Source organism: Penicillium antarcticum, assembly GCF_028974205.1.
Source record: "Penicillium antarcticum strain IBT 31339 chromosome Unknown utg000006l_segment0_segment0, whole genome shotgun sequence".
NCBI lineage: Eukaryota > Fungi > Ascomycota > Eurotiomycetes > Eurotiales > Aspergillaceae > Penicillium > Penicillium antarcticum.
In genome coordinates this window covers 1,952,555-1,965,486 of record NW_026695304.1, presented here as the reverse complement: position 1 = coordinate 1,965,486, position 12,932 = coordinate 1,952,555, and the positions used below count along the sequence as shown (strand labels likewise).

The following is a 12,932-nucleotide window of genomic DNA, read 5'->3' as shown; positions in this document are numbered from 1 at the left end:
CGTTTGCACTGTTTGCACCAACACTTATCGTTTATCTCCTGAGACTCGACACGCTTTCAACTTACATGCGACGTAGCTATGCCTGGCTTGGAGATCCCAGGTGAATTTCTACGCCATGCGGTTCTCGACACAGTGGTCCCTCATGCGCCAGCACTCGACATCGAGGGGGCCCTGAGCTCGGCCCTAGAGGACGGAGCTGATGACCTCCCCTCTGTTTTGTCTTCAATTCCACAGCGATGTCTCTTGTTTTTTGGTATGATAGTCACCAATCCTCTGCGCTTTGTCTTACTTATCAAAATGTTATAGATGAGTTTGTTCCCGTCCGCATCGTTCTGCGACTGTCCGATTGTTCAGAGACCATCCTGAAACACTATCTACCTCGGCTCGAAGTTAAGCTCGACGTGTTTGCAGTCGACCCGGCCGAGTCAGTTGCTGAAAACCCCACGCCAACCAGGGATATCATATTCTCAGGCATAGTGCGCGGCGAAGAGGACCCACTCGTTGTGTTCAACGAATTTGAGGGCGAGGAAGGCAGTGGTAACCATGTTTACTTGGTCTGGAACATTGATGCCACGCTGAGTGAGTTTGAGATTATCACCCCAATGAGCAGTGGCTAATGAATGTACGCAGAGCGACCTCGTATTCGCATCCAACAACCATCACTTCTATTCATTGCTTCAGCTAGCCTAAATCCATCAGATGGCTGTCGCCAAGAGGACTCAGAGGATGACTATCTTCCGTCGCTCGTTGCAGCATCGTCAAACATGCTCCAGCCTTTGTCTGGCGACAAATCAATCAGTCACAAAGAGCCTTTTCTTCCTGCATCCAGGCTATTGAGGGTGGTACCAACTACATACAACGAAGATCCAATATATAACATTCAGCAACAACATGGCCAACCTTTCCGTGTTGTCCCTGCAGCAAGTGCAAGAATACGATATTCTCGACTTAATTCATACACTGGACTTCCAACAACCATTGCCAGTCTCGACTTTGAAGTCACGCCGTTCCTGAGCAGCCAAGTCTCATTTGACAAAGCAGAGCTTCACCTATCTGAAGGAACAATCGAGTCATTGTCTGACATACCAGGTCTTACTCTCCCATTAAGATGCTACCCACGAGATGATGTGACCCTCATGTATAAACTCACGCCAGAGTATGGCCCGGAGACCAATCCCTCGTCGACTGCCATGTTCAGTATGCTAGATATCTCACTTGGGGCAACTATTCTTGTGGATGATGACTGCAAACCGCGCATTTCTATGCAGTGGAGGACCAATGTCGACTTCTCAGTTGCCCTAAACCCTACCTATGGAGGCCCGAGTCCGGCGTTACAAAGAAACAACAGACCTACTAGTCTGTCGATGTCAACTCAAGTTGGTGTACCGCCTGCCAACCGCAGCTCCCTGCGGGAACGGGCATACTCGGTCACCGATGTGGGTGTAACTATCTCTTTCTCAGGACCTAACCGTGTGCAAGTGGGAACTGTTTTCTCCTGGGGTGTGTTCATTGTGAACCGATCAAACGTTCCCCGCAAGTTCGCGTTGATTGCAGTGCCAAGGAGGAAACGCGTGGATCCGCGCGGGCATGTTGCACGACCTTCCTCGTCATCTATCAACAGTCGAAAAGAGGATCATATGGCCGAGGCAGTGACCGACGACAATATCGTTCATGCCAGACAAAAGAGTGTAGCCGGCCAAGAAGTCGAGTTGATCAGCTTGAGCACGGATATCCGCGTGGGGTAAGCGCTCTATTCCGACCTCCTTCTAATATTCTGCTAACATCTCCCAGTCCTCTCATGCCGGGAACCTGCCACTCGACCGAACTCAAACTCCTGCCACTGGCTACTGGACCCCTTCACTTGGAGGCTGTCCGGCTTGTAGATGTGAACACGAACGAAACGACCGATATCCGGGACCTTCCGGACATCTTGGCGGATGATCAGCTTCGCTCTAGTTGAAACATCGCTACATTGTATATAATATCCACAAAATAAGCTACTCCATGGGCCATACGAACATAGGATCTCTCAATTCTTTCTCATGAGACGATGAGGTGTTGACCCGTAGGCTGCGTGTCGACCAATTTGTAGTGAGTTGTAGCCACTATATATTTCCATCGCTAAGAGACCCAAACTAAATTCAACCTACACGGTCGATTATCTACAGCACATCTCTCTAACAGTGCCAATGTTCATCGAGCTGTTCGGCAAGGACAAGGTGGTTGAATAGACTTACACCCAACCAGCTGAGAATTCCACGATTACGCACCGATAGTTTTCCACTGACCATACCAGCAAGCAACTAAAGCTCCGACCACTATACCAAGGGATCACAGTCGAAAAGCCTCTCACTTTGTCGCCATTTCTTGCTCACTACGATTACTTGTATGTGGTATCCTACCCTTTCCATGTATTGTGGAAGAAAACAGAAGTTTGGTCTTGATTATGAAGCCATGGGCTGCTCTCAAGATCTTAGTTTAATATTAGAATATCACGACTATGCATCAATGGATACTCTATGAGAAGTGAATAGATAACTTACAACTACAGTATGTGTCCCAAGATGCCCCCCAACCACAAGGGAACGAGATGTCGTGAGGTATTTATACATCACATAATGCTTTCCCCACTATTGTAGTATGATATGGCCCCAGTATAGTGCACACAATCACCAAATGCTGTATTTGATGTTACATCGTAATCAAATATTATATAGTTCAGAATGGTCTCTGATTGGCTGACTAAGATGACGGGGTAGTTAAGTTAATCGACGACCAGGTGACTTTTTGTTAGTCAGGCGGAGACGCGGAGATGAGATATCTGCGTGGCTTCACCTTGTCTACATCATTCTTGACATCCCTCTATCAAATACAATAACCCCGGATTTCCGGGGCTCGTATAACGCACTTCTCCGAATTTCATTGAATTTGCGTCATACTGGCGCAGCCTCGCCCTCATCCGAACCCAGCCAGTCACTGTCCTCCAGTCATCATCCTCCATCATGATCTCCTCCGCGAAGCGAAAAGTCCTCGATGGATTGAATAAGAGATACATCTACGGTCGCGTGGTACGTGAAACGCCCAGCCTGACATATTGCTGTCGCTCCTCCGGCCTGTTTGAAAGTGGCTAACCCTGTCGCCTGATGTCATTATTTTACAGCCTCTATTGCACACGATCATCTTTATCATAGAGATGGCCGTAGCGGCTCGGCTTGCTGCCAAATTCAACAGCTACTATGCTGAAAAGCCAGGTATGCGTCTACCCGCCGCATCCCGCTGTCACACACTGACACGTTGCCTCTGATAGTGCTTACGACGATGGTTACCAACGCTGTAAGCTGCCCCAGAGCCCTCATACTCGATCGACCCGATACAAATGGATAACTGACTGTGCTTGGATATAGGTGCTTGGTGGCGTCGCCGATACTGTTGCGCAGCTGATTACAGCCTTCAGAACCCGCAGGGCCCAGATATCTGGGAACAGCGAAGACTTCCTCTCGATCGAGTTTCATGACCTGGACAAGGAGAAGCCTCCAGCTGTCGGGGAATTGGGCTTTTCCCGTCGTTCACCACCGCCTTTTGACTTTGAACGTCTCACCCGTTTCATGGCCTATGGATTTTTCATGGCTCCGATCCAGTTCCAGTGGTTTGGCTTCTTGTCCAGGGCATTCCCGCTCACCAAAACGAACCCGACTGCTCCGGCTTTCAAGCGCGTTGCGTTTGATCAGTTCATCTTTGCGCCGTTTGGTATGTCCCCCCTTTTTCGTTTGTTTGAATGGAGCTGACTTGATAGGTCTGGCGTGTTTCTTCACCTATATGACCATTGCCGAAGGTGGTGGCCGGCGGGCATTGTCTCAAAAGTTCCGTGATGTCTACCTGCCTACCTTGAAGGCCAATTTTGTGCTCTGGCCAGCGGTGCAGATCCTCAACTTCCGCGTCGTGCCTATTCAGTTCCAGATTGTAAGTTCTGCAGCCTGGGATTAAAGACCTCTACTGACCCCTTCAGCCATTTGTTTCAACCATTGGTATCGCGTGGACCGCGTACCTTTCTCTTACCAACTCCTCAGAGGAGTCCTAATTGCACGCTTCAAGCGAGTATCACGTTAACGACCGAGAGATAAACCGAAATCTTTTTGCTTTGCTTTGTTGGGCGCTTTGGCGAACGTCTTTCATGTAAATTGTTACTGGGTTTTGCATTCCAAAAGGTCGGATATTGCACATTTGGGTAGGATTTGCTTAGGGAATGGATTTGCTTTCAACGTCACATGTTTCAGCGGCTATGGCCATTTCCATCAGTAGACGATTACCCCAGGAACACCCGACTCCGAGGCTACGAGGACCCTCATGGCCCGGCCCTCTCCGTATCGACGGTAGCTCTGACACCTTAAGCTACAGGAGGCTATCCTGATAGAATGGTGACAGCGGCTACATGGGATAACAATCAGTATATAGCACTAGAGGTTGTCATAGTAGCCATTACTACATTATAGAGCTGCAGAACAAAGTAGTAGCTGTATAGTTACAGTCGCATACATCACCGGCAAAGAAATATGGCAGCTCTGACATCAGTCCCGTATCAGCCCGATCAGCTCTCCGGGGAGTGGGGTACCCAAAAGAAAGGTACAGATATTGCTAATATACTTATAAAACAACGCTTTAATTGACTGATCAGGAAGTACCGCTTGCGGACGAATACATCACCGGTAAGTATTTGGGTTGATGCGACACCTCTTCACCGGACCCCACCAAACCCCTCCACTCGTTACTGATCGCGACTCACCGTGGCCTGATTAGTTCTTCTTTTCTTCCCCCTCCTCCTTTCTCACCATTGTTGACTATCACACTCATCACAATGTCTCTCTCTAACAAGCTCCCCATCACTGACGTCGACCTTAAGGACAAGCGTGTCTTGATCCGGGTGCGTACCCCCTGCTCAAATACCAATTACCAATGTCCAGCTGCTAATTGGAACAGGTTGACTTCAACGTTCCCCTCGACGAGAACAAGAATGTTACCAACCCCCAGCGTATCGTCGGTGCTTTGCCCACCATCAAGTATGCCATTGACAACGGCGCCAAGGCCGTTGTGCTCATGTCCCACCTTGGCCGTCCCGATGGCAAGGTCAACCCCAAGTACAGCTTGAAGCCCGTTGTCCCCGTGCTCGAGGGTCTCATTGGTAAGAGCGTCATCTTCACCGAGGACTGCGTCGGTGCCAAGACTGAGGAGATTGTCAACAAGGCCACCGGTGGTCAGGTTGTCCTCCTCGAGAACTTGCGTTTCCACGCTGAGGAGGAGGGTAGCTCCAAGGATGCCGAGGGCAAGAAGGTCAAGGCCGACAAGGCCGCCGTCGACGAGTTCCGCAAGGGCCTCACTGCCCTCGGTGATGTCTACGTCAGTATGTACCACCCCACCCCCTCCGAGCTTGCTCCAAGCTAACAAACCGCAGACGACGCCTTCGGTACCGCCCACCGTGCCCATAGCTCCATGGTCGGAGTTGACCTCCCCCAGAAGGCCGCCGGTTTCCTCGTGAAGAAGGAACTTGAGTACTTCGCCAAGGCCCTCGAGAACCCAGCCCGTCCCTTCCTCGCCATCCTCGGAGGCGCCAAGGTCTCGGACAAGATCCAGCTGATCGACAACCTCCTGCCCAAGGTTAACAGCCTGATCATCACTGGCGCCATGGCCTTCACCTTCAAGAAGACCCTTGAGAACGTCAAGATCGGCAACTCCCTCTTCGACGAAGCCGGCAGCAAGATCGTCGGCGAGATCGTCGAGAAGGCGAAGAAGTACAACGTCGAGATTGTCCTCCCCGTTGACTACGTCACCGCCGACAAGTTCTCCGCCGACGCCCAGGTCGGCTCCGCCACCGATGCCACCGGCATCCCCGACGGCTACATGGGTCTGGACGTCGGCCCCGAGTCCGTCAAGTCCTACCAGAAGACTATCGCCGAGGCCAAGACCATCCTCTGGAACGGTCCCCCCGGTGTCTTCGAGCTGAAGCCCTTCGCTAACGCCACCGAGAAGACTCTCGATGCTGCCGTCAAGGCCGCCCAGTCTGGCTCCATTGTTATCATCGGTGGTGGTGACACTGCTACCGTCGCCGCCAAGTACAAGGTCGAGGACAAGCTCTCCCACGTTTCCACTGGTGGTGGTGCCTCCCTCGAGCTGCTTGAGGGTAAGGATCTGCCCGGTGTTGCTGCTCTGTCCAGTAAGTAAATGATCAAAAATAAACGGGTGGCGGGGGTTTTGCTAGCTTCTGTCGCTTCGAGCATGTTTATGAAACTGTAATGTACACAGCCAATGAATTTTTCTTTTAATTATACCATAAGAAGTTCCTTTGTTGTTAGATGGATGGCTAAGTTTGGTTTTGGCTAGGTACGATGCCCAAGCTTTGAGTGGGATCCTCGGTGGAGGATTTGCACATACTACATGGAATTGTAAATACAGGTCAATATACGGAGTACTCCACAAAGTCTTACGGTCAATCCCTGGAAGATGTTCCTAAATATACATGTACCACTCTTCTCCCATCTTGTAGGGAAGCTAGTACCCCAAACCCAGTGTCCTACCTAAAGAAACAGAATGATAATCCTCAAAGCCCAAGAAGCAAAGCCCATTCATATTGACGCAATAAAAAAGAGTTCATAAATTAAACAAAACATTTCTCATTCCCGACAAGCACACGTCCACCCATCGTCACTGACAGACGCGACCACTCTCATCTCCTCTCCTTCCTTTCATTCCAGTCCGTTAGTCCATTCTCATCCAGCGACAGAGGGTATAGGAAGCGCGCAATACGAGAGATGGAATGGAATGGCCGACCGATGTCGCAAGCAACGTCGAAAGCGATGCGGGGTTCGGTTCGTTCTGTAGATAGGATTGCGTGACTTGTCTTGGTTTTGTGCTTGGTGTTTTGTTTAGGATGACGCTTCGACTTTCTTTAATTCTTCTCTGTTGGAGGCGAGGATTGTTAGTTGTGGTCTTGATGGTTGTTTGGGGAGTGTGAGGTCATGTCATAGCTGGGGATGGGATTGGGATCGTGATTTGAGGGGGATGAATGGGATATTGGGCGTAGCCGAATAATGCATAGATGCGCGGCGCTACGGGGAAAGGGATAGCGAAGACATCACCGGCTATGGTGTCGATGCCCATCGGGAAATGAATACGCACTGGAGCTGCTTGGAGAAATCCTCCGCGGCATCATCATCATCCCAGCTCTCCTCCCAGAGATGCTCGCTTCCACCATTTGCCGTTGAGCCAGCGGTAGGCTCGGCTTCTTCCTGGGGCCAGTCTGTGTATTACTGTGTTAGTGTCTGGTGTCGTGGGAGGGTGAGGCGTTGCGGTATGGTACCTTCAACAGGGAAGTCCTCGAATTCGTCGTCTTCTTCCAGCACTTGGGGCTTCTGCTGCTGGGGCTGCTCCGAGAGCTCGGACTTTTGGGTGGACATTGTGGTATGTGATGTGTGTTGTTGAGAGAGATGAGGTGTTGGAGTTAGAGCTGTCAGAGCTGGGAGCGGTGACTAAGGCGATAGGCGATAAGCTGGAGGCAGAATATAAGAGAGTAACGTGAATAGTAGTTAATAGACAATACTTAAAAGCTAATAGCTAATAATTGTTATTTAATAGGTTAAAGTGTTCTGTTCGATGAACGGAATGTCCAAATAAGGAATTATACATCAAGATCCAGATCCAGATTTCGATCTCGCTAACTGCTTCGCCCCTCGGAGCTGCCGGCACGCCTAAGTCTTAAGTCCATGGGCTACTGTACATTATCTTGCCCCTCCCCGTCAGATTTGTTTCTTTCTTTGTCTCTTTACTCCTTCAATTTTTAATTCCAGGCAGATGTTCCCGGAAATCGTGCTCGGATTCGGCTTCACGTGGGACAGTCGACATTCTTCCCAATCCGGTGTTTTCTCACGCTTCGGTCTTTAACCATAATTGTGTTCCACTTTCCAAGTTAATCTTCCCCAACTCTGGGTTTGCACCATGTTGCGAGTCGGTTCATGGCTGTACGGCAAGAAGCCGACACAGTCGGTGGACTCCGCCGTTGAAACAAAAGACTGTAAGTGGCGCTGTGGTTTATCCCGGTTGACTCGTGCTGACGGTATTTGCGACAGTGGTGGAGGCGATGCAAGGTGTGCACCCATTGAACGTACAATGGAGAAACCAGCACTGACTCCAGTCCCAACTAGCGGCGACGCTCATCCTCAATGACGATGTCGACGGTGCAGAAGCCAATCTCGCTACAGGGTCCTCGACTTTCCACCTGGTGCGTGATCGTCACTATATCAGATGACGTAATATTGCTGACTGCGATACAGCTGGGCAAAGGCGTGGTCGCATTCGTACGAGCGACGTTAGGATTCGAGCAGGAGATTATGCGACAAGGTGGAGATATTTTCCGGATTTTAACACAATCATTCTGACTCGTGCAGCCTCCGAACGACTCGGCGAAGCGGAAACTAGCGCGGGCAACGACCAAACTCGCGCGCAGCAGAACGCCAATGCCCCCACTGCCTTCCACTCTGATATCTATGCTTCCGGCTCGGAATATGCGCTTTGCCAAGCTATTGCCCAGTTGATGAGTGCCGTTGTGGGGGTACTGAACGAAAGCCTGACGGAAAGTATCAAGGCTTTCTACAGACTGAGAAAGGCTTATATTACGCTAGACGCCATTATGAAGATGGAAGAAAAGTTTGTGGAATCACAAAATCTAAAAAAGGTGCTACTGCCCAGCACCAGCGACCTCTCGAAGTCGAGTGCCGAATGTCCGCACAACAAGTTAGACTTGTCGAGTCAGACCTCGAAAAGAGATGGCAAAGTGGCTACAGCTGAAAGTGCTGAGCTCAACCGATCATTAACCGGCTTGACCATAGCCCCAGAGGTAGCGTCTCCGGGTGCCTCGACAGGCATTTCAACGCCCTCTGCAAAGCACATTCATCACGACCCTGATTCGGAGATTTTCAAGAACGAAATCGACGTTTTCGTGCATTCCGGCTCTAACTTCTGCTTCGGCATTCTTCTTCTACTAATCTCCATGGTCCCGCCAGCGTTCAGCAAGTTACTTTCCATCATTGGCTTCCACGGCGACAAGCAACGGGGACTGAGGATGCTCTGGCAGGCCAGCAAGTTCCACAACTTGATCGGCGGCATGGCTGCCTTGGCATTGCTTGGCTATTACAATGGCTTCGTTCGCTACTGTGATATCATGCCTGACCCGACTCCTGGTGAGACCGATGTCGAAGGGTACCCCCAGGAGAGACTCGCTGCTTTACTGGCCGAGATGCGGTCCCGATTCCCTAAAAGTCAGCTCTGGCTGCTAGAAGAATCGCGCATGAAAGGTGCGAATAAAGATTTGGAAGGTGCTCTTCAGCTGTTGAGCACGAATACCAAGAGCCCGCTCAAGCAGGTTGAGGCATTGTGTGTTTTTGAGAAGAGTTTGAATGCATTATTCCTTCACGAATATGATGTCTGCGCTGAGGCATTCATTGAGGTAAAATTGTTATCCCTAATTCAAGAGACATTCCGCTAATTTTGCAGTGCGTGGATCTCAACTCCTGGTCCCGGTCACTCTATTACTACATCGCCGGATCATGTCACGTAGCCCTATACCGACGAAACATTTCCGACCCCAAGCTGGCCGAAGAACACGCCAAGAAAGCCGCTTTGTACATCCGCGAAGCACCCGCCCACGCCGGTAAAAAGCGTTTCATGGCCCGCCAACTCCCATTCGACGTCTTTGTCACCCGCAAAATCGCCAAGTGGGAAGCACGTGCCAAAGAGTGGAACGTGCCCCTGGTGGATGCCATCGGCGTGGACCCCATCGAAGAGATGATCTTCTTCTGGAACGGCCACAGCCGCATGACCGAAGCACAGCTCGAAGAATCCCTCACACGACTAGCCTGGTGTGAAAGCAACGCGAACAAGACCTGGTCCCGGGAAGGCACAGAAGAAAAAGCCATCCTGGAACTTCTCCGAGCGGCTGTCCTGCGCTCATTGTGCAAATACGACGAGGCGAAGAAGATCCTACAGACTCGCGTGTTGAATCATGATAAGTCCCTGTTCAAGGGCCATCTGAAAGACGACTGGGTACACCCAGTTGCGCACTTTGAGATGGCGGCTAACTCCTGGATGGAGCGTTCTACTTACCAGGCGCTTCATGGGTTGTCGGCAACCACTCCGGCAGTTGAATCTGACATGACATCCACCCACTCTGGGAGCAGTACCCAGATAGAAACCGAGAGGAAGCAGGTGCGCCATTGCAAGGAGTACCTCGACCACGCTGCTCGATGGGAAAGCTACGAATTGGATGCCCGCATCGGTCTCAAGGTCACAGCTGCCATGGAGGCAGTCCACAAGTGGGAGAGTATGCATCCATCCACTTAGGTCGGCTCATATAGGGTTCTACAGTCTAGAGGCGCTGTTCATATGGATACCTGTATCATACCATAGATATACATGTTTAGATGTCAAGATTCTCTTCTGTTGTATGCTGTGCACGTGACGTGACCAACGTCGCCAACCCTTACTGGCCAATCCTTCTCCACACACGGCCCGTCGGAGTTATTGCAGCCAATACTCTTTACAGCGACCCTCGAAATATGAGGTCTATATATTTGAAGCTGCAAGTACATGTACTTGTCCTGTCGAATACCTTGGTCTGAGTTGCATTCGGACAGATTCATATCAACACCCCGAAGTACAGGGTCCCCAATGGTCAACACGCCACCGAAGGAACCGGATAACACGGCTTCGCCGTCATCGGAGGTCCGAAAAGCGAGATCCGAAAAGCTTGAATAAAGCAATGAGGGTCCCCGACTCCAACGTGAACTCCAGTTGACTCCAGTTGACTCCAGTTGACCAGTACAAGCCTCAGCCCTGTCTTTGTGACTGCCCGCAATACCCACTTCCTCCGCTAAATCCGAGGGCAATATCTTTTTCCATCGGAGATTTTTTTTGGTCTCCGATTTTCAAGTTCAATTCCCCTCAAGCGGTCAGCTCTTCTCCAAGCTGCACTCATTATCAATGTCAACATCATATACATAATCCATAATCACCAAAATGACAGAACGTACACCCCACTCAAATCGCACCAGCATATCAACTGATAACATTGATATCGAGTCCCACCACAGTGACAGTCACAGCCGCAGCCACAGCAATGAAAGCGCCGTCACAGCACCACTAGAAAAACAAAGCACAACCGCATCAGGGTTATCCGTCTTCGAGCAGCGCGCACAATCGGTCATATCGCGCATTCGGAGTCGCGAGCCTGGGCAGACTGCTAAATTTACGCATCCGCTGTCGCATACGAAGACTACTGAGGATGCGATTGTTGATTTTGAGGGACCCGATGATCCTTATCGGCCGCTTAATTGGGGATTTAGGAAGAAGGCTGTTACTACTGTTTTGTATGGATTGACTACTATGGGTAGGTGATCTTTGGTTTTATCGTTAGTATTGATGTGGATGGGCTGATCTGTTTGATTTTGATTCTAGGGTCTACTTGGGCGAGTTCTGTGTAAGTTTTTAATTACTTTGAACTGTTTTGTGGATTGGGACTAATGTTACTTGTTGATAGGTATTCGACTGGCCAGGCTCAGATTAGTGAGGAGTTCGGTGTTTCCAACGAGGTTTCTACACTGGGTACATCATTGCTTTTGTTCGGATTGGGACTGGGACCGTTAATCTGGGCGCCTCTTTCGGAAGTGTTTGGGCGCAAGCCTGCTGTGCTAGCGCCGTACTTCCTCGCGGCTATCTTCTCGTTTGGAACGGCTACTGCGAAAGACCTGCAAACTATTATGATTACTCGGTTCTTCACGGGCTTCTTCGGTTCGGCTCCTGTGACGAATACTGGCGGTGTCCTGGGTGACATCTGGACCCCCGAACAGCGTGGAGCTGCCATTGTTGGTTATGCTATGGCAGTGGTTGGCGGGCCTGTCCTCGGTCCCATTGTTGGTGGTGCCATTTGCCAAAGCTATCTCGGCTGGCGATGGACTGAATACGTGAGCATCTTCCCTGGCTCCCCGTACCAATGTTCCCCACTGACAGATTTCAGATCACCGGAATAATGATGATGTTCTTCCTAATAATGGACCTCCTTTTCGTGGACGAGAGCTACCCACCAGTCCTACTAGTCTACAAAGCCCGCCGCCTCAGATTCGAAACAGGAAACTGGGCCCTCCACGCTCGCCACGAGGAATGGGACGTAACCTTCAAAGAACTGGGTAACAAATACCTAGTCCGACCCTTCCAACTCCTCTCAACCCCAATTTGCTTCCTAGTCGCCCTCTACGCCTCCTTCGTCTACGGCATCCTTTACCTATCCCTAGCAGCTTTCCCAATCGTCTTCCAAGAAGGGCGTGGCTGGAACCAAGTCGTCGGCGCCCTTCCTTTCCTCGCATACCTAGTCGGCATCTTAATTGGCGGCGTCATCAATCTCGCAAACCAAAGCTTCTATCTTAAGCGCTTCAAGGCAAATGGTAACCGCGCAATTCCAGAAGCTAGACTTCCACCGATGATGATTGGATCTGTCCTTTTCGCCTCTGGATTGTTCGTCTTCGGCTGGACGAGCCCGAAAAACATTCATTGGATTGCTCCCTTGATCGGTGCTGTCATGATGGGCTTCGGCTTCTTTACTATCTTCCAGGCTGCGCTAAATTATCTTATTGATACGTTCCAGAAATACGCTGCTAGTGCTATTGCCGCGAACACGTTCTTGCGGTCTATCTTTGCGGGTTGTTTCCCGCTTTTCACTACGGCCATGTTCCATAACCTTGGTGTGCCGTGGGCTGCCAGTGTACTCGGCTTCATTTCTATCGCGCTTATTCCTATTCCGTATTTGTTCTATACATACGGAAAGAGGATTCGGGCCCGTGGGTTCTGGTCGCGTGAGTCTGTTTGAGTTCTGATATGAGCATGAGACATAATTTGGT

The 12,932-nt window shown here is 50.4% G+C and overlaps 6 protein-coding genes across 6 annotated transcripts; 5 read left to right on the top strand and 1 right to left on the bottom strand.

Moving 5' to 3' along the window:
- Positions 1–78: 78 nt before the first annotated feature.
- Positions 79–1,960, top strand: N7508_006802 (TRAPP trafficking subunit Trs65 domain-containing protein; the record flags this gene model as incomplete). The annotated part of the gene is made up of 4 exons (XM_058464868.1): positions 79–253; positions 307–579; positions 631–1,741; positions 1,792–1,960. 4 exons carry the CDS (start codon positions 79–81, stop codon positions 1,958–1,960), a joined length of 1,728 nt encoding a protein of 575 aa, XP_058318721.1.
- Positions 1,961–3,002: 1,042 nt separating this feature from the next.
- N7508_006801 (Mpv17/PMP22 family protein) lies at positions 3,003–4,078 on the top strand (the record flags this gene model as incomplete). Its single annotated transcript, XM_058464867.1, has 6 exons — positions 3,003–3,068; positions 3,161–3,251; positions 3,308–3,333; positions 3,405–3,747; positions 3,794–3,960; positions 4,007–4,078. 6 exons carry the CDS (start codon positions 3,003–3,005, stop codon positions 4,076–4,078), a joined length of 765 nt encoding a protein of 254 aa, XP_058318720.1.
- Positions 4,079–4,852: 774 nt separating this feature from the next.
- On the top strand, positions 4,853–6,213 carry pgkA (phosphoglycerate kinase pgkA; the record flags this gene model as incomplete). The annotated part of the gene is made up of 3 exons (XM_058464866.1): positions 4,853–4,918; positions 4,975–5,395; positions 5,447–6,213. 3 exons carry the CDS (start codon positions 4,853–4,855, stop codon positions 6,211–6,213), a joined length of 1,254 nt encoding a protein of 417 aa, XP_058318719.1.
- A 701-nt stretch (positions 6,214–6,914) lies between these two features.
- N7508_006799 (proteasome regulatory particle lid subunit SEM1) lies at positions 6,915–7,445 on the bottom strand (the record flags this gene model as incomplete). Its single annotated transcript, XM_058464865.1, has 3 exons — positions 6,915–6,948; positions 7,168–7,288; positions 7,349–7,445. The coding sequence occupies 3 exons, from the start codon at positions 7,443–7,445 to the stop codon at positions 6,915–6,917; spliced, it is 252 nt and encodes an 83-aa protein (XP_058318718.1).
- Positions 7,446–7,983: 538 nt separating this feature from the next.
- N7508_006798 (TTC39/IML2 family protein) lies at positions 7,984–10,383 on the top strand (the record flags this gene model as incomplete). The annotated part of the gene is made up of 6 exons (XM_058464864.1): positions 7,984–8,059; positions 8,115–8,132; positions 8,190–8,266; positions 8,319–8,385; positions 8,433–9,490; positions 9,538–10,383. 6 exons carry the CDS (start codon positions 7,984–7,986, stop codon positions 10,381–10,383), a joined length of 2,142 nt encoding a protein of 713 aa, XP_058318717.1.
- Positions 10,384–11,058: 675 nt separating this feature from the next.
- Positions 11,059–12,901, top strand: N7508_006797 (MFS transporter; the record flags this gene model as incomplete). The annotated part of the gene is made up of 4 exons (XM_058464863.1): positions 11,059–11,428; positions 11,497–11,518; positions 11,579–12,002; positions 12,056–12,901. 4 exons carry the CDS (start codon positions 11,059–11,061, stop codon positions 12,899–12,901), a joined length of 1,662 nt encoding a protein of 553 aa, XP_058318716.1.
- Between the last annotated feature and the right edge of the window lie 31 nt (positions 12,902–12,932).